This window comes from Callospermophilus lateralis, chromosome 2 (assembly GCF_048772815.1).
Source record: "Callospermophilus lateralis isolate mCalLat2 chromosome 2, mCalLat2.hap1, whole genome shotgun sequence".
NCBI classification, from domain to species: Eukaryota; Metazoa; Chordata; class Mammalia; order Rodentia; family Sciuridae; genus Callospermophilus; species Callospermophilus lateralis.
Window position 1 is genome coordinate 16,986,312 of NC_135306.1, and position 26,933 is coordinate 17,013,244.

At 42.0% G+C, this 26,933-nt stretch overlaps 1 protein-coding gene across 3 annotated transcripts in view; it reads left to right on the forward strand.

Moving 5' to 3' along the window:
• Window positions 1–26,933, forward strand: part of Astn2 (astrotactin 2) — an 847,605-nt gene that overhangs the window by 224,720 nt on the left and 595,952 nt on the right. For 2 of the 3 annotated variants that reach the window (XM_076845613.2, XM_076845612.2), the window contains exon 5: window positions 20,562–20,711. The exons of the other annotated variant lie outside the window; for it this stretch is intronic. In XM_076845613.2, coding sequence (XP_076701728.1) covers window positions 20,562–20,711 — 150 coding nt within the window. The remainder of the gene's footprint in view (window positions 1–20,561; window positions 20,712–26,933) is intronic. 3 annotated transcript variants of the gene reach the window in all.

A 26,933-nucleotide genomic window follows, 5' to 3' on the forward strand; every position in this document is an offset into this window, starting at 1 on the left:
ATCAGTGTGTTTCTTCAAGTGCTGATGTTCCTATGATCATTTTATTTTATCTTCTTTTACTGGACCTGACATTTTAGACATTATACTAGACATTTTGCATCTGTTTTTATATTGAATCTTAGATGAATTTTATGGGGACATGTTGTTTTTCCATTTTGATAGACTTGGGAAGAAGAATTTAAGAATAATGAAATGACTTGCCCAGCAACTCAAAGGTATGAACAAAAGGTATGATGTTTTGGCACTAGAATTTCAAATATCTATAGTGCGCAAATACTATGCTGAGAGCTTGTGGGGGATGCACAATGAACACTGTTGTTTCTCACTCTGGGGAAGCTGGATTCTCATGGCACAAGCGATTATTTATTAATGTGAACTGATTATAGAACTTTCATTTGGCATTACATGATGGCAGGAGCAGGAAAATATATTGGTTGAAACTTATGGGAATCACTTCAAGATGGGACAATCAGGCAGGGTGACACAGGAACACTATGAAAGGAGCCTAGGGCTTGTACAGAATCTCAACTTTGCCCCTTGCTGACCAAGTGACCTCCAAGAAGACTGACATCTCCCTCCAGCTGTGTTTGTTCATCTCCTAGGCAAATATAGCAATACTGACCTTGTAGAGACTGAAGGTAAGTATTGATTGCCATGTACTAAAATCCCAAGTTCAATAGTGTACTTACTCAGCCTTCGTGAGTGTAAATTGCATGTGACTAGAGAGGTAAAGAATGGACAGGGCAGTGTAAAGGAAACATTTTGACTTAGGAAATAATGCTGAGAATTAATAAATGGGACAGCATCAAGTTAAAAAGTTTCTGCATAGAAAAGGAAGCAATTAAGAACGTGAAGAGAGAACCTCCAGAATGGGAGAAAATCTTTGATAGTTTACTTTTTTGACAGAGCATTAATATCTAGAATATATAAAGAACAAAAAACACCAAAAAAGAAAAAAAACCCAGGAGACCCAATTAATAAATGGACAAATGAATTAAACAGACACTTCTCAAAAGAAGTACAAACCAGATGGGTGCAATGGTGCACACCTGTAATCCCAGGAGATCTGGAGGCTGAGGCAGGAGGATTACCAGTTCAAAGCCAGCCTTAGGGACTTAGTGAGGCTCTAACAACTTAGTGAGACCCTGTCTCTTAAAAAAAAAAAAAATATATATATATATATATATATATATATATATATATATATATATATATATATATAAATGTCTGGGGATGTGGCTCAGTGGTTGAGCACCCTGGTTCAATCCCCAGTACCAAAAATAAATAAATTCAATTGAATTAAAAAGATGTACAAATGGTCAACAAATATATGAAAAAATTCCCCAGTTTTTTATACTGTTGGTGAGATTGTGAATTAGTTCAGTTATGCTGGAAAAAAAGTATGGAGGTTCCTCAAAAGTCTAGGCATATAACTACCATATGAGATAGTTATGCCAGTCTTTAGTATTTATATTAAAGAAGTAAATCATTATACTTTATCGATACTCGCATACCCATGTTTATATCAGCACCATTCACATTAGCCAAACTATGGAACCAGTCTAGGTGGCCAACAACAGAGGAGTGCATAAAAAAAGGGGGGTATATTTACACAATGTAATTTTATTTAGTGATAAATAAAAATGAAATTCCAGGAAAATGATTGGAACTTGAGAACATTATGTTAAGTTAAATAAGACAGACATAGAAGGTCAAGGGTCAAATGTTTTCTTTCATATATGGAAACTAGGAAGGAAAAAGGAAAAGCAAGGTGGGAAGGATTTCATGAAAATTGACGAGAGATCAGTAGAGAGTAGAGAAAAGGCATGGGATTGGGGGGAGGGGGGAAGGGAGAGAAAAGGGAAACACTGGGGAATGATATTGGCCAAACTTTATTGTTATATTATTTGCATATTCCATATGTAATAACAAATCCCACCATTATGTAGAATATTAATGCACCAATAAATAATATGGGGGAAAAAAGGTATTTTGAGAAGTAGCCATGACCTCCCCAAACTAGCATGTGGCCCATGTGAGCAATGTGGTTGTGAAGTCTAGTGATTTAAGTGCAGGCTGTGAAGTCAGACTGGGTTCAAATACTTCACTTTCTCTCTGCCAGCCATGTCACCTTGGGGGAGTTCACTTTCCTGAGATGCACTTTCTTCATCTGTTAAATGGACATAGTAAGAAATTATTCACCTCTTCAGGTTATCCTAGGACATGAATGCTGACAATATTGGCACTCAGCAAGGTGCCAACATAAGGAAGGTGTTTAATTAACATTGGCCAAAGCCATTTGTCCTCCAGCACACCTGTTGAGAATCGGAAGCTGGATGGTACAGGTGAAGCTCCAAGGGAGTTCACAGCAGGAGTAGGGCACCTGCCTGGATGGTTTTACTAAGGCCAGGGGTCCTGTGGAGAACCCGGAAGCTCTGTGCCTGTGCTCAGAGCTCTTGCTCAGGCCCATACCTCATAAAGATGTTTCATTAACAGCCTCGAATCCAGCCAGGAATAACACAGTTCAGGACCCGCTGGCTGCCTGGAGGGGAGGGGTGGTAGGTGTCTAGGTAGACTAGGAGGCTGCAGATCTGTTTTGATTTGATGGTTATTGATCTTTCCCCAAACTTCATGCAACATTAGGCTGGGATTCTGCTGCTTGTTCATTAATGCCAGAGCAGAAGCTTCCTCCGGGCTTCTCTTCACTTTTCATTTACACCCAGTGACAGTCTCTCCAGGTGATGCCCTGGAGTGTGAATCCATAAAACAATAAGTTACGCAGGCCAAAGGGTTCTTCAGTCAGCTGAGCGCAGCAAAAAGAGCACAGGGCTTGCAGGTGGAAGACGACCCACCTGCCTTCTCCTCCTGACCCTGCTTTAGCTGTGGTGCACTCTCTCTGGGACTCAATTTCCCCATCAGTAAACTAGAGTTTTGAAAGTTTCATATACCTCCAAAATTTGGTGCTTCTATAACTGATTTTAAAAACCTAGTGGAAAAGGTTTTTAAGTTGGAAATATATTTTAAGACAGATCTTTATGTATTGAACCAATTGGGTACTGATCAAAAAAATCACTTAAGAAGATCAAGTGCTTTGAAACTCAGGGTAAAAGTAATGGATAATCCATCCATTGATTCATTCATTAGACACAGTGAATGCCTGCTCTGTGCCTGGCACTCTGCTGGTCACTGGACGAACAGTAGTAAATTTTACAAACATGGATTTTTGTCCACATAGAACTCATTTTCAACTGGTAGCCATCACATATCATTGCAAATATGTGTTACAGAAGCAGGAGACTATGACAAAATGGGAACAAAGAGCAAAAATATTTAATCTAATGGGAGAAAAAAAATCAGACTAGTTAATGATCAATCCAAGTTTTAGCCAAAGAAAATAAAATTGTTATTTAGAATCATAAATTATACACACCAATTGTCTCATGATAGGGAGAATGACCCAAGAGATGCAGACTGAAGCGAATTCTGCCATTTCCCTGCTAAGTAATTTTCATCTAGATATGTCATGATGAGTCTATTAAATTAAAAACAAAAGCTCTGGCTCAGGTAGAAAATCACTATCTAAGAAAGTAATCGGTGTTACAAATATTGTATTGGAAAGCTGCAACTGGTATTCTGTTCAAGAATGGTCCTGGGGATGCAGTGTTTCCTACCACCATTTAAATTTTTTGAGTAGCACTATAGTATTAGTTTCTAATATTGCCCCACATAAAAACTTAAAAAATTCCTTTGACTCTGCTTAATCAACATCGGGTAATACAAGGTCTCCAAGTAGACCTAAGAGAGCCTTCCCACTACACTTGCCAAGAGAGAAGGCCCCTTTCACATTCCCTCCAGAAAGGAAGAGGTAGGTAGTACAGTGATGCTATTTCCCAAGAAATCCCCTGTGCATCCTGCCTGGTTTTACAAGAGTTATTTTTAATATACAGTTTTCTAAATAAGAAATAAGAGAAGGCTGGTCCTCACCACCACCATTATCTCCACCATCATCATCACCATCGTCCTGGGTTGCTGTGTATTTTGTGTCAGACATTAACATATTATCTCAGAGACTTGAGGTATTTGGGTGAAGTGTATATACTTAAGCTGATTATATAAATAAGATTTCTGAGAATTGCAGAAGTTCAAAAACTGCCAAAGCTGCACAGCCGGAAAGATGTCATCAGTCCTTTTGATTCCAAGTCTAGTAATCTCTTTAATGTATATACTTTATCATTTCCATTATCTTTACTACTAACATCATACCACCACCCATGACCGTCATCATCCCACTGTACCTCTCAAAAATATCCCCTCTTCAGAGTCAAGACAGTACCCAGCTCGGCATAGGTGGAGTTTTTTATGTTACATGTTCAGGATATTTATAAGCTGGATTTTCCACATCTTTCATTTCATTTATTAAAAAATCCTTATTGAGTGCCTGCTCCATGCCAGTTGATGCTGTCAGCATTGGTAATGCAACAGTTAATGAAATGGATAGTCTTTTTATTCATTTAGTTTACATTTGGATAGATTTAGGGGAAAATAATCAAATAAATGTTATTAATGTTTAATGAAGAAAAATATCAAAGTAGAACAAAGCAATAAAACAGGAGCATACAAAGAAGCATTATGCTTTTTTAGAACTCTGCTGTAGCATCTCAGTCATCCTCCAACAGCTTTCTTAGGAAGGACTAGTATTATTGCTCTTTAAACAGATTTTTTTTTTTTTTACAAACTTTCTTGTTCCAAATCACATGACTCAATACTGCCTCTGTGTCACCATCCTTACCAACCTTTGACCTGAGCCCTGCACTCTAGGAATTAGGCCTTCAGTGGTATGGTGTCCACGGTATAGTAGGAATTAGAGCAATAATTTATTTTTTAATATTTTTCAGCAAATATGCACTCACCCTCAACCACCATTGGCAAGGCACACTTCCCACTGATGTTCAGATTGGCCATGAAACTTTGCTTTGGCCACTGAGATATTAGTGGGTGTTGCACAAGGAACATTTGATATTGGTAGGCACAGTAGTGTCCTTTTTATTGTCTTCTCATATATACCCCATAGAGACTGTTGGCCCAAAGCAGATGAGAGACACATGAAATAGAGCTGAACTCAATTTGCCACTTGAAGTCTAGCTGAAACTTTCTTGGGTAATCTGAGCCCCACTTGACCCATAGACGTATGAATGAACTCTTCGTTTTGGTTTTGGTTTTCTGCAGTGGTTTTTAATTATAAAAATTAGCTAGTAGAAGAATGAAGGATGAAATCTCAGCTTGCCCTTTCCAGGTCTTCACTTTGGTCAGCTTCCTTAGCCTCTTAAACCTCTCAGTTTCTTCATCTGTAAACTGGTATTAAGAAACAAACTTCAAGCCAGGCATGGTGGGATAGATCTGTGGTCTAACTATTTGGGAAGCTAAGAGGATGATCACTTGAGTCCTCAAGTTCAAGATCAGCGTGGGCAACCTAGCGAGACCTCATCTCAGAACAAAACAACATGGAGTCACCTTGATGAGAAAAATCAGATGGTAGATGATCAATACATTTTTTTCTCCAATCCAATATCCAAGTATCATGGATATAGACTCTGGCCAAGTTTTCTTCACTGCTCTGCTCAGCTCCTTGCTGACTTTTCCAGCCTCATTCTCATCCCTTAGTGGTGACTCCAACATTTTTTCTCTTTTGCTGAAGAAATTGCAATAAGCACGTAGCACTCATTGGATAGTCTATGCTGTTATTTGAGCTTCCGATATATATTTATAATTATTCTGCATTATCTTAATTACAATGATGCAAGGAATGGTATGGGGTGGGGATTTAAAAGGAAGACTTCAGAAAAAAATGTGCCAAGAAAAATAACCCACAGTTAGAAGATGACAGGCCTGCAATTGTGGTCATAATTGGAAATGGCACTATTAATACAATACTTATTCATTCTATATAATAAAAAAAATGGAAGTGCTTTTTGCAATTACCCCATTCCAAATGAAATTAACATTCCATGGCATTTTCCATAAATGGTTTGTTTGCACACATCGGTGGAGACAATTAGCTTGGAAGTGAAAGAGTGCTTAGAAGAGAGAGGATGAGGTAGGGAGGGTCAGGCACATCAGAAGAGAGAAGAATGCAAAAGGGATTCAGACTTGCTGAGGGTGAGTAGTAAATATCAGAGGGAGCAAAGTGTCTGATGTGCCAGAGGATGAACATTAGACATCCAGTGTCTGATGGCCAGCACTGGGCTTACCTAGTGGGTCTAAGCCAGAGAGAAATTCATGATCAGCTCATTGAACAGGTGAGGAATTATTTGCATTGCTTGTGTTTGCCTGTTTCAAGTTCAGTCCTGCATGAACTCCCTGCTCAATCATCCAGTGCCTTCCATGGTTGTCTGCAAAATCCTCTGTCTTGCCCACAACACAAAATCTGGGGTGGGGTCTCACCTAATGATCTCTGCCTTCCTCTCACCTGAAATTGATATAGGAAATTCCTCATGTTGTGACTTGGCTTTTTTCTTTTCTGCAGTGAATGTTTTGATTTAGTTTTATAATAAAGCTATCAAGGCAAGAAAAATATCACTGACATGTTGTCCTTCTGTAATTGAAGAAGGACACATTCAGGCAACTTCTGTATATATTGGGGTATAGTCATCCCTAAAGCTTATGGTTATATATCATTCCTAGGAGTACAACCATGTTACTTTTTAAATTCTTTCTGTCTCCTCTAATTCATATCTAGATCCTGTAACTTCTGTCCATGAAAACTCATATATATATGACATATACATACATACATACATACATACATACATACATACATATTCAAACAGATATTCTATTTTCTACTTCTCTTGATATTGCCATAGTTGATTTGTGCTTTTTTTGCTAGTCTGAATTTATAAAACCTCCTTGAATTGTCACTAGAATTGGAACTGGATTACTATATTGACTTCATTAATAATTAATATTGAGACCTGGAGCACAATTTGAATTTCAGGCTTAATTTCTTCTTCTGTGAAAAAGAAATTATTGAAGTATTTACCTCCTATGGTTGTTGTGAGTATTAAATTGGAAAATTTAGGTAAAATTGCCTAGTACAGTTCCTGACACACGCTGAGTGGCTCAATATAGTTCAATTCTTTTTTTTTTCATTATTATCATTACCTATTCTTTTCCCTGAATCTCTCTTTCAGTGACAGTCATATTGATCTTTTAAAAGTAAATCTCAGACAGTCCAACTTTTCTTATCAATATGTGCTCATATAACCCTGTCATACAGGTTGAAATACAAATGCTTAGCTTGGCATTGAAGCCCCTTTGTAGTGGGCCACACCCTTCCTTCATCTCATCAATAGCAGTAGCATTCCAAGGACTCCGGCCACATTCAATCAGCTTTTGGATTGAATCTGACTTTGCATTTCTGCACCTTCCTATATGCCACCTAGGAAAACTTTACATCTTCTTTCACACACCACACTCAAACCTTCGGGTTGCTTTAGTGCCTGTATTTTGCAGGTGACTGTAAATGGAATCTCTTAGACAGGAGATTTCACTAGCCTTTCTAGACTGAAACTCTACCTTGTCGTCTTGTCATTTATTTTATTTCAGTGCTTAAATCCTCAGTTTATGGAAGAACTCCTTTTGGTGTCCAGACCCACTCAGTGTGACTTTAATTTAACTTGGACTTGTAATGATACTTTGCATTTTCAGGATTTTTTTGAGGTAAAATGCCACAGGGACGATTGACTTCCTTCCCACAGGTTTCCTACTGACTTGGATCCATGTGGTTTTGGGGGGTTTGTTTTGGTTTGGTTTTCCTGCTAGTCTCCATTTGTTAGAGATGTGCCTGTCTCTCCTCTATTTTCCTCTTCTTTAAAATATGACCCCAGGGTAGATGCTTTGCTGGTGGAAAGAGCCGGGTGCAAGGCTGTGGGCTTCCCTCCCACCCAGGTCTTTATTTCTGGGGCATCATTAACATATCCCAAGTCAGTGGAGACTTGCCCATGTGCTGCTTAACTGGGGACTTGCCATCACATCTCAGCTTACTCCTGCCTGGAACTAGATAATGGATTGGTTGTTCCTGAGCCCAGGGCCTGGACCAGATGGATTGTGTCTAGGTGTGTGTGGGAGGGGAGGAGAAAGGGGGTTGGAAAGGCACCTTCCCATCCTGTCCACGTAAAAACAAGGTGAACTTTCTAGGCTTCTGCTCAGGAGAAGACTTTTCAAATTAAGATTTTTTTTCCTTTCTCTATAATTATAAAATTACTTTAATGACTACACTGTGGCTACTGGAGGAGAATAAAAAAATAAGAGCGTCAACTTTGAAATTCACAGGATGATGTTCATTGTGGTCTGACCTGCTTTTTATCAAATGTTTGAATCTCTTCTATGTTATTTTGCAATATGGGATCTCTGCCTGATTACTGCTAATTTCAGGGGACTTAATGCCTTTGTAAGATCTTCTTTTTATTGTTAGGCAGTAGATTCATGAAAGGACCCATATGGCGATTACAGTTATTACTATTTTTATTCTTAAGTTAAAGGTCCTGGTCCACCAAATAGATCTGAGTTTGAATCTCAAACTTCCCCCTCACCACATAGGTAATTACTCCATTGGATCTCAGCTCAAGGGGTGATTTTGCTGCTCCAGGGGCATGTGGAGACACTTTTGGTCATCACTGCTTGGGGAGGGAACTGCTAGGGTGAACTGAGTAGAGACCAGGGATACTGCTGGACTTCCTACAATGCACAATAACTCTTTGTCATGATAATTCTCCACAACAAAGAAATTTCCAGGCCCAAATGTCAGTATGCCAAGGTTGAAAAACCCTGTCTTAGTCAAGATCCTTAATCTCTCAGGATCAGTTTTCCTTCTTTAAAAGAGAGCTATAAAAAGTTTTTCTTTCTTTTCCTGTGCAATGACATAGAAGTGACATGAAATTGTATCTATAATATTCTTTAGCAGATGTCTGACCCAGTATAATCACTCAAAAATATTAGCTCTCATAATTATAACACATACAGATTGAACATCCCTCATTCCAAAATCTGAAATCCTTAATATTTTAAAATTTGAAATGTTTGCGCCTCAACAGGATACTTGAAAAGTTTGGGATTTTGTAGCCTTTCAGATCTTAGATTTTTAGATTGAGGATGTTCAACCAGGAAAGTCCATACAAACATTAAAAAACAAACAAACAAAGAAGAAAAACCCTCCAAAATCTGAAATATTTCTGGTCTCAAACATTTTGCATAAGAGCAAGTCAAACTGTATAGTGTCTGCAGTGTGGATCCTGGGAATCAGCTACAGCAATACAAATGTGAGGCATTAGTGTTAGAAGTCATAGCAGAACTGTGGTCTTTCAAATAATTGAAGTCAGCTAATTTCTACTCCCTAACAGAGTTTTATTGTTCCTCTTGATACTATTACAAGCTTCCATGTCAGACTAGTTTCTCGTATTTGGACCTGCTCTACTGGGCTAATCATAGTCTTAATGTGACACTATCTCAATATAATTTTCTTGGAATGTTCTGAACAACAAAGAGCAGGGCTGTGTCCTTCTTGGTTCTAAATTTTATGTTTCTATGAGCATTACCTAGGAATATGGGTTATTTTCTCACTGGTCACCTAATTGTGAGCATATATTGAGCTTTTTCTGATGCCCAAATTACTGAAAGAAAAATAAGAAGTAGAGAGAAAAATGTCCAACTGACTTGTGCTTATAAAACCTACATTATTGAAAAAGCCTTCGAACCTGCTTGGATGCCTACCTCTAACCCAGGCACGTGAGGTCTGACTTCTGTAGATTTAAATCAGGAGGGGACTGGCAAGAGATAAAGGAAGAGGAGGAACACTCAGAGGAGACAAATGGATCATGGTGTTTATGACCCTGGAATCCCCCTTATCAAAAAAGCCATTGGAGTGTGAGCTCCCTTCAAGAGTTATCAGGATCTCCCAGGTGGCCATGAGACAAGCTCAGTTTGGAGTTCTATCTCAGCTGTTACATCTCTCCTCCTCTCTGGCTCTTTCTTTTATCACATTGCTCTACCTCATTGTGCACATCTAGCAAAATGAGAGCATTCCTCAAGACCTATTCGCCCGTGCATGCAGCCTCCCTGTGCAAACGGCTCTCCAGGATGGATCTGTATTATTTCACCAAAAAACATCAGAGGAGGAATTTGTTCTGCTCCAGTGAAGACATGATTTCCAGTCCTCTCTGCTGCTGTAGCTCAGTTTTTTTGGCTGCTTCCTGGGAAAGGGACAGAGAAGAAAGGAGGCATCCAGAGTACTTAGCTGAGTCAGTTTTAACTAGGGCTAAATAAGGAGAGAAAAAATAATAATTCAGGATTATCTAGCTATGGGATGAAAACAATTGAGGAGAGACATATGAGGCCCACACCACATGGTAGCCCCACATAGGTGTCTGGGACAGCCCCAACACTCCATGTTCCTTCTCTGCCTTCTGTTTTACAATTTCCATAGTAGTTAAGACTATAGAAGGAAAACAGGTTTGGGCTCCAGTTTGGGGCTCCAGGCCTGCTTCTGTCCCCATAATGATGATGGTAATGTCACCCACTTCCCAGGCTTGTGATGAGTGGCATAAAGGTAACAGTATCTAGTATAAGCACTCAACAAATATGAGAAATTTGCATCACTTTTGGTCTTATTTAATTTTTTTATAGGTATCCTCATTGGCATTTAGAAAATGAAAACTGAGGCTCAGAGAGGATATGGTGCTGTATTCAAGGGTGAGCAGATGTTAACAGACAGAGTCAGGCTTTGGATCTTGGTGTCTATGATAATAAAATAATTTTGCACCATCTTTTACCTTCATTGCCTTATCTCACCCCTTCATATGTACATTATCTATTTAAGGATATAATATGGCTGCATTAATTTCACTTCAAAAATCTTAAGGATGTAAGAAGCAGAATTCAGAATTCCATGATTTACTAACAGTAGTGAACTGGCAATATTTCAAACTTTGGTAGTGACCCAGCTTACCAAATGCTTTGACACATAGATTTCACAATATGCTTTCTTTTCTGAGGCTCAGAGAGGTTGGTGAAATGTCCAGAGACACAGAGCAAGTGACTTAGAACTGATATCATTTTCTTCTGCCTCTAAATCTTCTGAGTTTTCACTTCAGGATTCTGTGCTAAACAACCGATTTTATTCTCTAGCTTTCTGCTTGGGATTTTGTGTGGTGGTGGCATATAATTACGAATAATAAAGCAAGTTTGCTCTTACTGTCTTGGAAAAAAAGGGAAATTGAAATTATAAGTCATTAAATGGAAAATCCCAAGCTTTATAGTAACGCCAACTCAGCCTCAATTCATTATTGTCTATATATTTAGTCAGTCTATTTTAAGAGTTTAATATTCAGAAATAGGATGTATTTATATGTGGCTGCATTAATTTCACTCCAAAATCTTTGCCATTTGCTGTAGTTGACTTACATGTGCTTAAATTTATAACTCCCCTATTGCATTGGGAAGATTAGTTTAAAGGAAAATGGATGAAAAATCTGCCAGTTGGGTAGTGAGAACAGTATAAGTTGGGTGTGTGGCTCAGTGGTAGAATACTTACCTAGCATACACAAGGCACTAGTACCACTCACCCCCGTACACACGCACACAAGAGTTGAACAAATTACATATTCTGTTCTCTCATTATCTCCTCCTGACCCTGTCATGGGTGAGTTTTGTACTCATGTTAGATTGCATATCTTGTACCCTGCATTGAGTGCCCACCATAGATACCCTGAAACATCTGTCCATCGATTGAATAAGCATAGCCCAACTCTGAAGCCTGCTAATGAATGTGTTGTTGAACTTCAAGTCACCGAAGAGAGACTACTCCATTTCAGATGGTTGTGTTTCTGGGGTCATTCTCACAGTGATTATTAATATGATCTAAGGGGAAGTTGGCTGACAGAGGAATGGTTCCTCCCATCCTCTCCAAGGTGGAAGTCATTCATCAAACCATATTTATTGGCCCTACTTTAGAACAAGCCATTAAGTAATATTTGAAGCTCTGTCATTTATAGGCTATGTATGACCCTTGAAAACTTAATTAACCTCTGTGGGTCTTACCCATTTGAAAGATGGAGATAATGATGTGTATCTTGAAAACTTATGTATCTGTCAGTCATTGTGACAACCATGCTATATAACAAATTGCCACAAAAGCTCAGGGGCATCCAAAAATAATACTGATTAGTCCTGTGTCTGAGGATTAGATGGAACATTACACTCATCTCACTGGGTTTACTTGTCATCTACATGTTGGCTGGTGTCAGGGACCCAGGTTGTAGGTATTAGGGCATCAGATCTGTGCTGCAGAGATGTGAATCTGTGGTTCACTATTCGTCCTCCTAGACCAACATATTAATTGTGACAAGTTCCCCTTGGTAGTGGTAGGTGTAAATGTGTCAGCAGAAATGGGTGGCACCTCTTGAAGCCCAGGCTCAGAACTAGCACATGCTGACCTCCATCCATGTACCACTGGCCATGACACAGCCAAGCCTAAGCCAAGGGACAGTGAAAATGAGTGAAGATATGGGTTCAGGATGGAGGAAGAAATGAGGATGTGCATCCCATGTCTTATGAGGATTACATTAAATGATGGCTGTGTTTATCTTAAAACATTTCTTATCACATAGTAAACCATTATTGATAAATGTCATTATTGTTACTGGGATTATCTGGCTAATGAAATGCTTTTGGCAAATTGGAATAATATATTTAGGTGAACTCTGGTAACAGATCAAGCTGACTCTCCGGGGGAAGAAGTGAAACCAGGAGGAGGTTAAATTTCTGGCGAAGAAGGGAGTAAGGGCAAGAGAGTGGGATTTTCCCCTTTCTGCCAATGACCTTTCAGAAAAATGAATTCCCCTCACACCAAATGATGGTGCTGGATCTTAGCAACAAGTTCATATCTTCCCAAGTGTTTTGCACAAAATGCCTGCAGTCAGGACCTAATGATCTCTCTGAGTTCAAAGCCAAAATCTGATGAGCATGACAGAGGAAGTATGAGAACAGACAGAAGACCATGGCAGAAGCTGCATTTCTATATGTTAGAGCTCTGTTCAGGTTCTGGGTTATGGCAAGATCCAGAGAGAACCATGACCAGGAATAGCTGAAGAAGACTGGTAATGGAAATCCTGGATGCTACTGGAGCCAGAAATAGTTAGGATTGAAATCTGAGAACCAGAATTCACAGTTCTATCTTCCTTGGACTGTGGTATTGACTCCATTCAACCATTGGAATGTCCTTTACCTCTCTGGCCTCTACACAATGGTAGTTCAGTTCTCTAGGGTGACATTAGTTAAGGGAAGTGGAAGTGCTTTGCAAACTGAGGAGTGTGATTCCTGTAACTGTTACATCCATCTTGGTAAAAGCACATTCATTCACATTTAGAACTACAAGATGTTGGGGCTGGAAGGATTCTTGGAGACTCTGTGTGTTCTGGCTAGGGAGCATGGAACCAGCTCCATGAACCTGGAAGATTTTGTGTTGTTAACAGAACAGAGGAAACTATCACTGAGTTTACTTCCATCACTCAAATGTGGTGCAGTTCTCCAAGTTGAGATCATGACCATCCTGTAAGTCTACAGTATTAACTGATAGGCCCAAGATCTTGGGTATAAGAAAAGGCTCTTCCCTGGCTTTCCAATTTGTATTTGTTGCTGTTTGTCCATTTGTCTTGTCTGCAGGCACTTGCTTGAAGATAAGCTGTACCAGGCACCAAAGGTTTAGGAAAATGGATGGGAGAGAAAACTAAAAAGTGAGAAAATTCTGTCCATCAATTTTTTATCCCTGAGAGTTGGGAAGAGGCAGCCATTTTTAAAAATGTATACATGGGTTTTGAATTTGTTCTAGTTGTGAGATGGGCTTATTATCTGGCTGAGGAACACTGCCTGTTTTTTTCCTTCTTTCCTTCCCTCCTTTCTTCCCTCCTTCTTTCTTTCCTCCCCTCACCCTCCACCTTTTCACCAAGAGGTGACTCTTGCATGAGATGGGATATTGGGTCAGTGACTGAACGTGCCCAACTTGAAAACTTGAAGGTTCTTCGCTTTTGTGTGGGATTTTTCTAGCTGAGGTGTCTTCTATGACCTTTCCCCCAATCCTGGCATTTGAATGAACCCAGTCCAAAGCCAGAAGACACCAACCAATCAGTATTAGTAGACATACACACTTCCTGTTGGTTGTGTGTATTCTATGTCTGTATCTTTCTCTCTCCTTGTTGAGAAATTTATCTTAAGCAAGTCGTTCATGTGATTGTTGAGGCTGTAAGTCCAAAATCTGCAGGGTGGGCCAGCAGGCTGGAGAGGGGGAGGGGAGAGTTGATGTTGTGGTACAAGTCGGAAGGGGACTGTTCCCTCCTGCTCTGAGAAGTCAGTCTTCTATCAAGTCCATCAACTGATTGTCTGGGGCTTATCCAAAATTTTGGAGAGAGATTTGCTTTACTCAAAGTCTACTCATTTAAATGTCAATATCATCTAAGCAATACCCTCACAGCTACTTCTAAAATAATGTTGGATTACACATCTGGATATAGTGTCCTAGCCAACTTGACACATAAAATCAATCATCGCAAGGTCTGAGATTAAATGCATTCAACAAAAATTTGGGGAACATGAAAGAGTCGTGTAAACAGGAGACAGGAGCTTTGGGCCTTGGTCAGTTGCTGTCTTTATCCATGACTCTCTCTGGTTGCCTTTTATTTACATCTGAATAAAGGTGTAGTCTTGAAGAGAATTTCCAAAATGGCCATTTTATAATGCCAACAACTTTCAGAATGAATAAAGCAAGGGAGAAGTGAAGTGATATGTCATTGAGCTGAAGGGGTAATAAGTGGCCATGCATACTCCTTCTTAGCTATCGCTGCGTTATAGAAGCTCTATTAGACTCTGTACATACCTGAGTCCAATTAACTTAGCAATCCTGCAGACATTTACAGAGGAGGAAACTAGAATTGCAAAAATGAAAGCAGTCACTCAGGGCCACACAGCTGCAGAGATGGGAATGAACTTGAGTGGGCTTTCCCACTTGTACCGGTCAACATGGTCAGTGACCACCAGCTCCTTGTTCTCTGAGCATCATTCTATAATGAGAGAGAAGTGACAGCATGAGATATGAGCTGAGCTTGGGACTCCCATACTGGACAGTCTTGGGGAAGGCGCCTCTGGCACTGGAGACCAGTCTCTAACCAGTGGGACTCACTGGTTCCAGCCAGGACCAAATTGCCTGGGACTCCCTTGCCAAGATGATCTAAATTGGAACGGGCTATCAGAGTCACTTTCCAGGCCTGAAGAAGTGGCATCCAAACCCAATGTCCACTTACCAAGCAGACCAGAGGCAGGACCTAAAGGGTGAAATGAATGGAGCTGGAGCTTCAGTTACTGTAACCTGAGTCCAAATCTCAGTTCTGCTATTTCTAGGCTGTGTGACCCTGGAAAAGCATTTAACCTCTCTGAGTTTTAGTGCTCATCTTAAAATAGGAATTAATGATCCTTCCCTTTCAGGGCTGTTAGGAGGAATAAATGAGAAAGCATAAGGAAATGCCAGGCTCCTTTCCTGGCAAAGAGTTGTCGCTCAAGAATTGTGAATTTTTCTTCTAACACAGATTGAATGTGTCTGAAAAAATTAAAGAGGTGATAAAGTGCTATCAAAACTTGAACTCAAACCTATACATATTTCAGTTGTGGAACATCCTGGGTGCTGTTGGGAGGAGAGAGCAGTGCATAACAGTTTGAGTATACAGTTGTCAAGAATCAGTGCAGACAAACATGCAGGCCTGCTCTGCACGGTAGAGGAAGAGGCCGAGGCTTGCCTGGTCTCCGGAAACCAACAAGGCCCTTCTGCCTTTGCAAAGGGACAATGGCTCAGCCCTCTATTCTGTCTTCTCTTTGGCTTTTTCTCTTTCTCTTTCTTCTTTCCTCTTTCTCTCACATCTGTCCTTTCCACACCCTCCGTTCTCTGTTCTCCCTTATCATCCTCTTTGCCCCCATCATTGATTATTGAGCATAATTCTGCCCTCCACTCTGTTTTCTTCTCCTCTTCCCTCTCTCTCCTGCTCTCTTCTCCTCTCTCTTTCCAGCGTGGCCTGGGCACCAGGGCTTCTCCCCTTAGACCCGGGTGGTTCACTCCCATTAAGCTCGACAATCTCTCATATGTCAATTAGAAAGAGGCAGCATTCCCCTCGTCTCCCTCCCTTTCCTCGGCCTGCCGCGATGCTCAAATCAAGCACCATCTGTTGCATTCATCCGGGCCATGGTGAGCATTTTGCCGCTCTGGGGAGGCAGAGCTTGGTGGGTACCAGGAGGTAATAAGGCTTATTTGAACAACTTGATGGATTGATATTGATAGAGCTGCAGAATGGGGGCTGGAGGGGTGCTGTGAAGAGGGCGGCGTGCAGGACGAAATTGGAGCGGGGAGAGATACACACTAGCACTGGCCCCCGCAGCCTGCCTGGGCTCTTGGCATTGTTGCCAAGACAAAAGCAGCCAAACAGATGGATAGGATTTGCTACAGTTGGGATCAGAAACCCTTGAAGCTCAGGGGAGCAAACCTTCTCTCTCCATGTGTCATTCCTCTTCCCCAGCCATTCAAATCTATATCAGCTTAAGGGAAAGAACGTAGAAATAACAGGACAGGACACACTGACCTTTAGAAACTGCTGGATTTCACAGATAGGAAGAACAGAGAGGGCATAGTGTATCAGTCATTTTCTGTCTAGACAAAGAAGCATCCCCAAAGAAAAAGATTTTATGAGAATTCAATGAATCAACTGTGGAGGTCTAGGAAGAGGAAGGAGAGTCAACGTGTGGAAATCAAGGTACCAGGGACAGGACAGGACAGGAAGCCACTATTAGCTGCTGGAACTGAAGGGGCAGGGAGCGGAAAGTGGTTTTATTGGTGTGAGATTTGGAACTGTGGAAAAGGGACCCCTGGCAGAAGATCTGATTACCCAGGGTCCTTGTCTCTATCAGATATGGTATGGAAACAGGAATGGAGTGAGGGAAGAGATACTCCACATTCTCCCTTCCCATCTTTAGCCAGAGCATCCTACTGGCCAAACCCACCTTGCAGCCAGATAACATGGAGCTAGGCGATACTGCCCCTAGGGATCTGCCACTGGGACAGATGGGAAGAATGCACCTGGGGATCATGGTGGATCAGGGGTGCCAATGAAGAGCAACGAGCACAGATAGGGGTGTGTATGCATTCTGTTGCCTGCACTGTGCCAGAAGCTCATGTTCTTAACTATTACAGATAATTCCTCTTACCTCTTCGAAGGGATGCATGCATGGAGTCTCCCTAGAGGTGGGCTCTCTCTTGCAAGCGTGGGACCCAAAGAACTCAAGTCTCTACTCCACACTGCCACTTAGATGTTTCGAAGAGACCCCTAAGTTTCCATACCTGAAACCAAGCTTGTTCATGCCTATCAAATGTAGACTTTTACAGGGTCCTTGCTCTTGTTGAGGAGACCATCGTTCTGCAGCTGTGAAAAGCCCGAAGACCAGGAGTCAAACTCACGTTCCCCACCCCATGTCTGCCCCCTTCAGTCTGCCTCCACAACCTGAGGGTGTTTTACCTACAATATCACTCTCATTGTTGCCCACTTCTCAGTCTCTACTATTCTACTGCTTCTGCCTCTATTCCCTCTACTACTCCACCTACATCTCCATCTTTACGGTGTCTGCACTACTCCAGGCAGCCATTGTCTCATCCTTGGGCTCTGGTGCTGCTGTGTTTTCTTCCTCGTTGGTCTTCTCATTTTCATTCCTCTTCTTTCCCAGTGAATTCTTCTCTCTTTTGCTGGAGAAATCTTCCCTTCATGCAAATCTGCTCCTGCCCCTCTAAAACCTTGGGCATGGTCCACCCTTCACAAGGTCCAAGGAGTAAGGGTTAGGGTTCGGCTTCCTGTTTCTTCTCCTGGGTTATCTCATGCCACTTGCAGTCAGTAATTCAGTACCAAAGACTGGTTACAACCCTTTCCACAGTCCTTCTCCCTAAAAGGTCTTCATTTAGACTGTTCCGTCTCTTTTTCGGTCCTCACTCCACCTCCCCAACATCCAACACTTCCTCCCACTTGATGATGCATACTCTTCAGACCCTAGTCACATGGCCACTTCCATGAAGCACATTTCCATTATTTCCTAGACAAGGTCAAAGTCTTTTTTAGATTGTGGTTTAGTCTGACTGGACTACATAATAAAATACAGTGGACGGGGTGGCATAAGCAATGGTTTTCACACAGTTCTGGAGGCTAAAAGTCCAAGTCCAGCAGGGTGAGGTTTTGGTGAGGGTTTTCCTCCTGGCTTGCAGACTGTCACCTCCTCTTTGCGTCCTCATATGGTGGAGTAGAGGGAGAGAGAAAGAGGTGTCTCTCTCTTCAGTCCAATCAGATTATTGCCCTTCCTTATGACCTCACTCAATTTCACTTACCTCCTTAAGACCCTACAAAAATAAGAATTTGCTGTTGAAGCCACCAGTCCATGATGTTTTGTTCAGCCAACCAGTCTACAGTGTGTGGTTGTAACAAGAGGGATTCCTCTTGTTCTCACCAGAGGCTCGAGATGGTTTTTCTGTAAATGCTGTTGAATGAAGAGATAAATAAGTGGGGAGATGAGTGAAGGAATGAATACTGACAAACCTAGGGGAGTCCCTCTATTTGAGAATCTCAGACAGTCCATTACTTGTTCTGGATTTTTTTTTTTTACAATGGCTTATCTTACCTCTTTCAATTCTGGGTAAGTCACTCTTCTCTCTGGGTTTAAGGAATCAAATTGGGCCTGACGTTGCTTCTTAGAACTTTACTCTAGCCTCTTTTGGAGGGGTCTCCACTGCAGGCTTGAGTAAGGAGCCCACGTTTGGAGTCTTATTGTACCACATTAAGTAGGACCTAAGGGAAGTATCCTTGGAGAGGGGAGCAGGGGCAGTGAGGGAGCTAGAATGTCACCACGCAGCTTATTCTGTTGCCTGTTGTCTTTTCCCTAGACACCAAAGATTATCCCTTGTGTCCCTGAGGATGAGGCTTCTCACAGAACCTACTCTCCCCAATCTGCCCCCTGAGTGGCACCAACCCTGCAGACATACCTGTCTAAACTGGGAGGATATCTGGAGGAAACAGGGGCACCTTAGCTGTGGGTGCTGGGATGTTCAGGAACCTTCTTTGTCCAATCTGATGAAACCTCTTCAAAGAAAGTTTTTGGCACCTGCCGTCTCCTGGTCTCAGACAGAAGGTAGCCGAAGAAATTCCCTCGCCTCCGGAGAGAGAGACGGAGGGAGGGCTGAGTTTGAAGATTTCAAAGTCAAGGCTGTCTTTGGGAATGTCTCAGAACAAAGGCATGGGGGCCATGTAGCAGCCCCCCGGTCTTCTTTCTGGTCTCCCCTCCTTGCCTTTCATGTTGTCTTTCTCCTTCCTTCTCAACCCTTGTTGGGTTTTCCCCCTTTCCTTTTATCTTCTGCCTTTTTCTCTCTGCCTTTCTGACCTCACTTTCTTCATTTGCTGGAACTTTCTAACCAGTCATTTTGAAACTTTGTGGAAATCCTGCTAGCAAATCATTGGAAGGTGTTGTTTGTAAAGGGAATGTCAGACTAGAGATCTTAAGGTGTGACTGCATCACTCGCTGGCTTGGAGCAAGTCACACAGCTCATTTGAAGACCTCAGTATAAGCTCTGTATAATCGGGATATGGTGCTAAGTGATCTACATATCCACAGTACTGGAGTTTTATCTCCTTGGACGTTGAGTGACCTTTGCTACCACTGCCCTGGTTCAGGCACCATTGCCTCTGACTGGCTACTGCAAAAGTCTCAATGCTGGTCATCTCTCTTGCCTCCATTTGCATTCTTCACAGTCAAATTAATAATTTGTTAACAAAGAGGCTCAATTTCCCATGAACTTCCTATTTAAAGCCCTTCAGTAACAATATTTTGCCATTGAGATAACATCCAGATTCCAAATGTGGTTTATAAGGTGTCCATCTCCCTCCAGCTGTTTCTTACCATCTACCCGTGCAAGCTCCATTGCACCTACACTGAGGTCCTTTCTGTTGCTCAAGAATCATGTTCCTTCTGGCTCCAGATTATCACACATGCTTCTTCTGCCCTGGACACTCACTTTCCAGATTTCCCCACCTCCATCCTGATCTGCCTTTGCTAATTTGCACTCATCCTTAAGATCTCTGTTTAGATATTGCTCTCTTCAGAAAGCTTGGAGTCAGATGCTCTAGAGTTCTTAACTCTCCTATCACATAAGTGTTGCAGAGTTAGGATTGCTGGGATTTGTATGCTACCAAAGAATGAATTACCTGAAATGTGGATTGTATCTAAATTGTTACCACAGTATCCAAGGGCACAGGGCAGCACTTGTAAAATAGTAGGTGTTCAATAAAGCTGACGTTACATCTGAGCTTATGCCCATGGTGTATGGTTCTGTATCTCCACTGGGTCAGGGAGGGAGTTTTGAGACTCAAGGTGGCCAAGCCCAGTCCTCCAGGGGCTAAGGGTGGACCAAGCCCTAATCTCAGCCCATTGCCACCCTGTATCAGCAGCTGAGGCGACGCAGGAGACAGTGGAGTCCCTGATGCAGAAGTTCAAGGAGAGTTTCCGCGCTAACACGCCCATCGAGATCAGTCAGCTGCAGCCAGCCCCGCGCAGCGCCTCGGCAGGGAAACGGAAGCGGAGGAGCAAGTCTCGAGGTAGGCTCTCCTGGCATCTCTTGCCAGGAAGACAGCAGGCTGTCCTAGGGTCCCAGAGATGCTGGAAAGACTTGCATTGCTCATAGAACCCTGTTGCACTTTGTCCCTTATAAATCCTCTGGGAGACAGTAGATCTGTGCCCCTGGGGGCAGAGCTCACTTCTGGGAACCCCAGCTTCCTCATCTGTGAATGGGAATGGGTCCTTTAAATTCTAGAGGAATTAAGAAGATTAGCAACAATCTAATCTTCTAGCACCAGGACCTGCAAACAGTAGATGGTCTTTTAAATTGTGTCAATCTGGAGAACTAAGAGTGAAAAGACCCTTGACTGGAGGTCAGGAACATAGGCCCCCAAGAACAGGAAGTCGAGTCCAGTCTATAGGAAAGGAAGTAATACAGTGATCAAAAGTATGAGTATTCTGAACTATAAAGAATTGAAGTCAAATTTTTGTTCTGCTAGTATGTCACCTAGGCTGTTACTCTACTTCCCCAAGTAGAGTGTTTCGTGGGGTCCTTGCAATATCTTAGAACAGGGCCCAACATTTCATAAAGAGTAGACATTTTCCTTCTGCCCCTCCTATTGATCTTCGCTCTTCTCTTTCCCTCTGCTACCTCATCATCTTCCTGGCCATCTGTGTGACTTGTGTATGGGAGGAACGCTCTTGGCCTGGCCTGATGTCCAAGCCTGGTCTTTCTTTTCAGTCTGCATCTGGTTGTGCTTCTTCTTGCCTCTCACTTTTCAGTTTCCAATAACTCAGCTCTTCTCCTTGGCTTCTGTGGCCGCCTAGCACCTTCAGAAGCATTCAGGCTGAGGAACGTGACATCCAAAGCCCCACAGAGTTTTAATCGCTGTCTCTTCTAAATCCATGAGCTCTGACCTCTCTCTGTGTCTCTCCTCGTGCCACTGTCTCTGCATGAAGTCACCTATCTGACCCCTATAAATAATTTATTTACTCACACTGTATTTATTTTAGGCAGCAATATGCATCTGATTTTGTTTGATTGTCAGAGTGACCATGTGAGGCAGGTACGATGACAATTCTCATTTTATAGATCATCTCACTGAGACAGAAAGAGATATAGTAACCTGCCCAAGGGGACAGACAGCCTCATAAGTGTGGTAGATCCAGGAAAGACCCATCAGAGTGCGTTCTAAACCTTTTAGCTTAACCATCAAATTCCACACAAGTGAAATCCTATCTGTCTTTCTAAGTCAAACCTAAGGCATTCATTTCCACTAAGGTATCGTGTGGAAGTCACGATTCCCACTGGGTTGTCCTAGTTTTCCTTTATACATGTGTTAATCACTGGATTCATTTTTGCATATTGTAATTTGCTTCCGTCTAGCTCTTTTAGCTGGGCAGAAGGCAGGGATTGTCTTATTGCTTGGGTGGTGTTTGCATTTCTGCGCCTAAATCAGTGTCTGACACATGGGAGATGATTGCTGTTTGTTGAAAGCATGTCTATGTCTCACTCCTGTGCGATCGTGAATGCTGTGAAAACCCAAGATCTGCATGTTAAGCTGAGGCCACACATTGAAAACGATGAAATTCATTTTTGGAACTCATGTGCTAAATAGCAGTTGCCTTGAAGTCAGAAATGTCTGAGTGCTAATCCCAACCCCATCAGTTTCCACTTGCATGGCTTAGATAGAGTTATCAGCCCTCTCTGAGCCTCAGTTTCCCAATGCACAAAATATAATCCTTATATTAGAAGATTGCTAGGAGGAGCTGAAGAAATGACAAATGTAGATCACCTGAGAATCTCCAGGAAGCCTGCATCAAGAACTGAATAAATGCTATTGTGAATTTTTTTCCCTACATTGAACATTCAGGGACACTCAAAATTTTACTGTCTTCCCTATCTATCTTTATTCCTTCAACATCCACCAAGAATCCCCCTCCCACATTCCCCTAGTTGTATACCCCATAAATACTCTTGACTTCAAGTCAATAAGCTCTCACTTCCTTATGTGTTAGTATCACACCTTAAACATCTTTATGTCACTGAATTATTTTAAAATATCCATTTCATGCACCATGATTTTCTTAAGCAGCCTCTACAATTAGACACATGGGAGGTTTTAATATGTCATCATTATAAACAATGCCTCATACAAGTCTTTTGTGTTTTTTAGTTTTTCTTTTGCATAATCTTTGCCTTCGCTTGGAAATCCCTCTCTCTCTGTCACCCGGTTAGAGCAGAATTTCAGAGTAAGATTATTAGTATACATCTCCTTGACCTAGATTGTGATTGGATAGCATGCTGTTTTAATTTACAAGTTTGATGGGTCCTCAGAGAATGAATGCATGAAGGAATCCATTTGAATATCCTCAATGTGTGTCAAATTCTGACCACTGTCATTTCTTACCTCCTCCTTTCAATTATACCCTTTTTTAAAAATTCAGTTTCCTCAAAGTAGATAGAGTAACTTTTTAGAAATATCAATCATATAATATCACTCTCCTGCTTTAATAGTTTCCTATTTGCCTAAGAATGCAATCCAAACTCTGGGACACAGCCTGCACCACACCTTGTCAACCCTGTGTGATCTGAAGCTGGCTAGACTGTCTTCCCTAACATCACCTGCTCTGCATTTTCTTGTGCTTCAGCCAAACATGTTTCTTGTTTTCCTTCCTGTTTCTTGAACGGAGCTAAGGGTTCCCTTCTTTAGAGGCTGAGAACTTACTAGTCCTTTTTCTTGCCATGTCTCTTTCTACACAACCCCCTTTACTACTCATCCTCCTCCTGTCTGGCCCCTTCTCACCTTTCACCCCTGGGCTCAGAGTCAGCTCCTCAGCACCATCTCCGGTGACCAGCCAATCAAAAGTTCTGCTCCTTTGGGTACCAAACTTGCTAGGATCTTTTACATAATTCTTTAGAATTTTTTTTTTCTTTTGCTTCCTCCAAGTAGTAGTTTAGTTTAAAATTTATTTCTTTTCTTGTTTATATGTGTTCCTCTCTCAAAGATATGCCTCAAATTTATAAACCTTCATGCATAGGCAGGCAGGGTTTAATAATATTTATTGACTAAGTGAGTGTATAGGCATCAGAAAGTGGCTCAGTTTTATAACTTTCAAATTGATGGTGTAAGAGGGATCCGTGCTGAACCAAAGCCTCCTGGTACTGACCTCCAGCAGACCCCACTTTCCCCATAGACATCCTTCCTGACAAGTAGCACATCAACTGTGCTCAAGGGCGTGCTGTCAAAGCCATTACCAAAACAGCTCAATAGCATTGTGCTTGCAAGTTTGCTGCCACCATCAGGAAGGATTTTGTGGGAAAGGGGTGCGGAGAGTATACATCAGCCCTGCACTTCCAAACTTGTTTATCAAGATTTCCTTGGGGTACTGGGGTTGTAGCTCAGTGGTAAAACACTTGCCTCACACACATGAGGCACTGGGTTCGATCCTCAGCACCACATAAAAATAAATAAATAAAATAAAGACTTGTGTCCATCTACAAATAAAAATATATATATTTTTTTTAAAAAAATAAAGATTTCCTTGCACAGAAATGCATGAGTCAAAGCAAATTTTTGGAAATTCTGCTCACTCCCTCTTCCTCTTGGAGCTTTCTAAATGTCTTTTCATCTATTAAAGACAGTGGGCTGCAGTACAGAGAGCTGGGCTGCTTTGTTTAACCCAGTGTCTGTGATACCATCTTGTGCACAGATTCTGCTTTTCCCCCTGGAACATTTATTAACATCTTGCAGAACAGAAGTATCCTCAGAAACACAATTTTAGACATGCTCCATTACCCTTCTCTGACCGCCAAAAATCTCAAATATGATGGTCCGAATCCTGAGTCTTTCATTGTCTCTCCCCTCACCCTGCCACTGAGGTGGCTGTGGGCCTTCTGGCCCAGAGTGGGAGCACCTGGCCTCTCTTGCTTCATTAGGCTCCACGCCCACTCCGTGTTGCCCAGCGGTTTTCCAGCAGATGGAGTGGGTGGCTGAGAACCGGTGTCCTGGAATTGAGCACATGGCTGAGAGCAACTCCAATGTGTTTTCATGACTGTGGCTTCCTCCTGAGAGGTCTAGGGATGCTGAAGTACATCATCCTTCATCAGACAGTGGAAGGCTAGCGGAGGACCTAATTGCTGGCTCCATGTTTGTGACAAGATTTTTATGAGGCAGCTGTTAATAAGTAGCCACTCCCTGGTGGCCTCAAAGGCCGTGAGAAAGAGGTGTCGGCATTCAAATAAGGCAGGGGAGGATTTCTTGGAGTGTGCAGAGGAACTTCTTGAGTTTCCTGCATTTTAGGTAGTGCTGTTCAGAAACAGGACTCTGTATTTGGAATTTAACTCTGTCATTGGCAAACCGAATGATCTTAAGCAAATTAAGAAGTGCTGGACACAGCTTCAGTTTCCTCTTCTGTAAAGTGTCAACCTCACATGTGGGTGCAGAATAATACCTGACAGATGCTCAACCCAGCACCTGGCACACAGTCAGTCCTCCATGAAGACGAGCCAGGATTATCAGTGACATCAAGATCCTGTCCCTCGGGACCCAGATCCCCACACGTCCATCCCCTCCTTCCTGGGCCACGGTGGCTGCTTTGGAGGAGGTTTTGTTCTCCCTGATCCAGATTCCTGCAGCAGCCTTGTGGTCCACAAATCCATCATCCACCCTGACAGCTAGAGTGATGTTTGGAAAACACTCTAAACCTGCCTCTGTCACTGCCCTGCCTGCAGCACTTTCCTTATATTCTGTCACCTGCACGGCAGTGGGCTTTTTCACTCTTGACGTGGAGACTCTGAAGGGTCTCCAGCTGTGCTTCTGAGAAGGCACTGGGTGATCAGGTCTCAATTCCTGTTTCCATCTTTATAAAAACAAATATGTGCCACTCGATTTATAATGTGAACATGTGTAATTCAGTTTCAATTGTGCTCTACTATATGTCAGTTAACTGATTTAACATTTGTGCGAGTCTTCAGATAACTTCCTGACCCAGGAAGGAGAACTAGGAATAAGCTGATGAATAAGGGGAGGGCAGCGGAACCTTCTTTAAAGGGTTTCCGTAGGACCAAACAAGCCAACGCCTGTAAAGGTCTCAGTACAGACCAGACAAAGGGCACACAGGTGTTCAATTACTTTCTATTCTTTTTGCTATGATTATTACTCTTATTTTAGTCAATATTATTACCCCATGCAGATGCATGTACTCTAAAATCTTTAAGATGAAAAGCACATTATTTAATAGGACAGATTAAGAAGTTGGCCTGAGCCAGGCGTGGTGGCGCATGCCTGTAATCCCAGTGGCTCCGGAGGCTGAGGCAGGAGGATCATGAGTTCAAAGCCAGCCTCAGCAATGGCAAGGCACTAAGCAACTCAGTGAGACCCTGTCTCTAAATAAAATACAAAATAGGGCTGGGGATGTGGCTCAGTGCTGGTGAACTCAGTGCCCCTGAGTTCACATCCTGATACCAAAAAAAAAAAAAAAAAAAAAAAAAAAAAGGCCTTGTCTGCTATATAAGTCTCCTTCCTAGACTGGGCTCCACCCTACCTGTGTGTACCTCCCACTTCCACACTACCATATTCTCCAACCTCCTGGGCCATATTTTCCGTCCCTCAATATGTCTTGCTTTCTGAATACTGATCATGTTTTTCTTGAAAGACTCACCCCTTCGGCAGAAAATTGCAGGCAGAAAATTGCTACTCATTTTCTCAATCCAACTTCAGAGTCTTCTCTGTGAAGCACCTCCTCAGCCCTTACCCCAGGTGAATGCACCACCCTTCTTTCTGTGCACTCACAGTCCCAGGGCTGTTCATCATCACAAACCTTACTGCCATCCATCCTAAGTACAGGTGCACGTATCTGACACTTCCTTCAACTCTCACAGTTCCATGATGGAAAGAACAGTGGTTTGTGCTGTCTGTAGCCCCTGTGCCTAACGAAGAACTGGAATAGGACATTAATTGGCTGAATGATACAAGAAATGGCTGGCTGGAAGCCTGGCTGGATGGGTAGGTATTTGGGTAGATGGGTGAATGGGTAGATGGATAGATGGATAGGAGGATTTAGTTAAGAGAGTCATGGAATGCTGAAGGTAAATGAGATGCAGAGTGACCTATACCATCTGTGGTCATTTAGTATGTTCTAGGCATTCAGCTGTATATCATCTCATTTAAAAGCTCCCGATAGCTTCATAATATGAGTACTATAATCACAGTCTTTCAACAAAGGAGAAAACTCAAGCTTGTACTGTTTAAGTGTGGCTT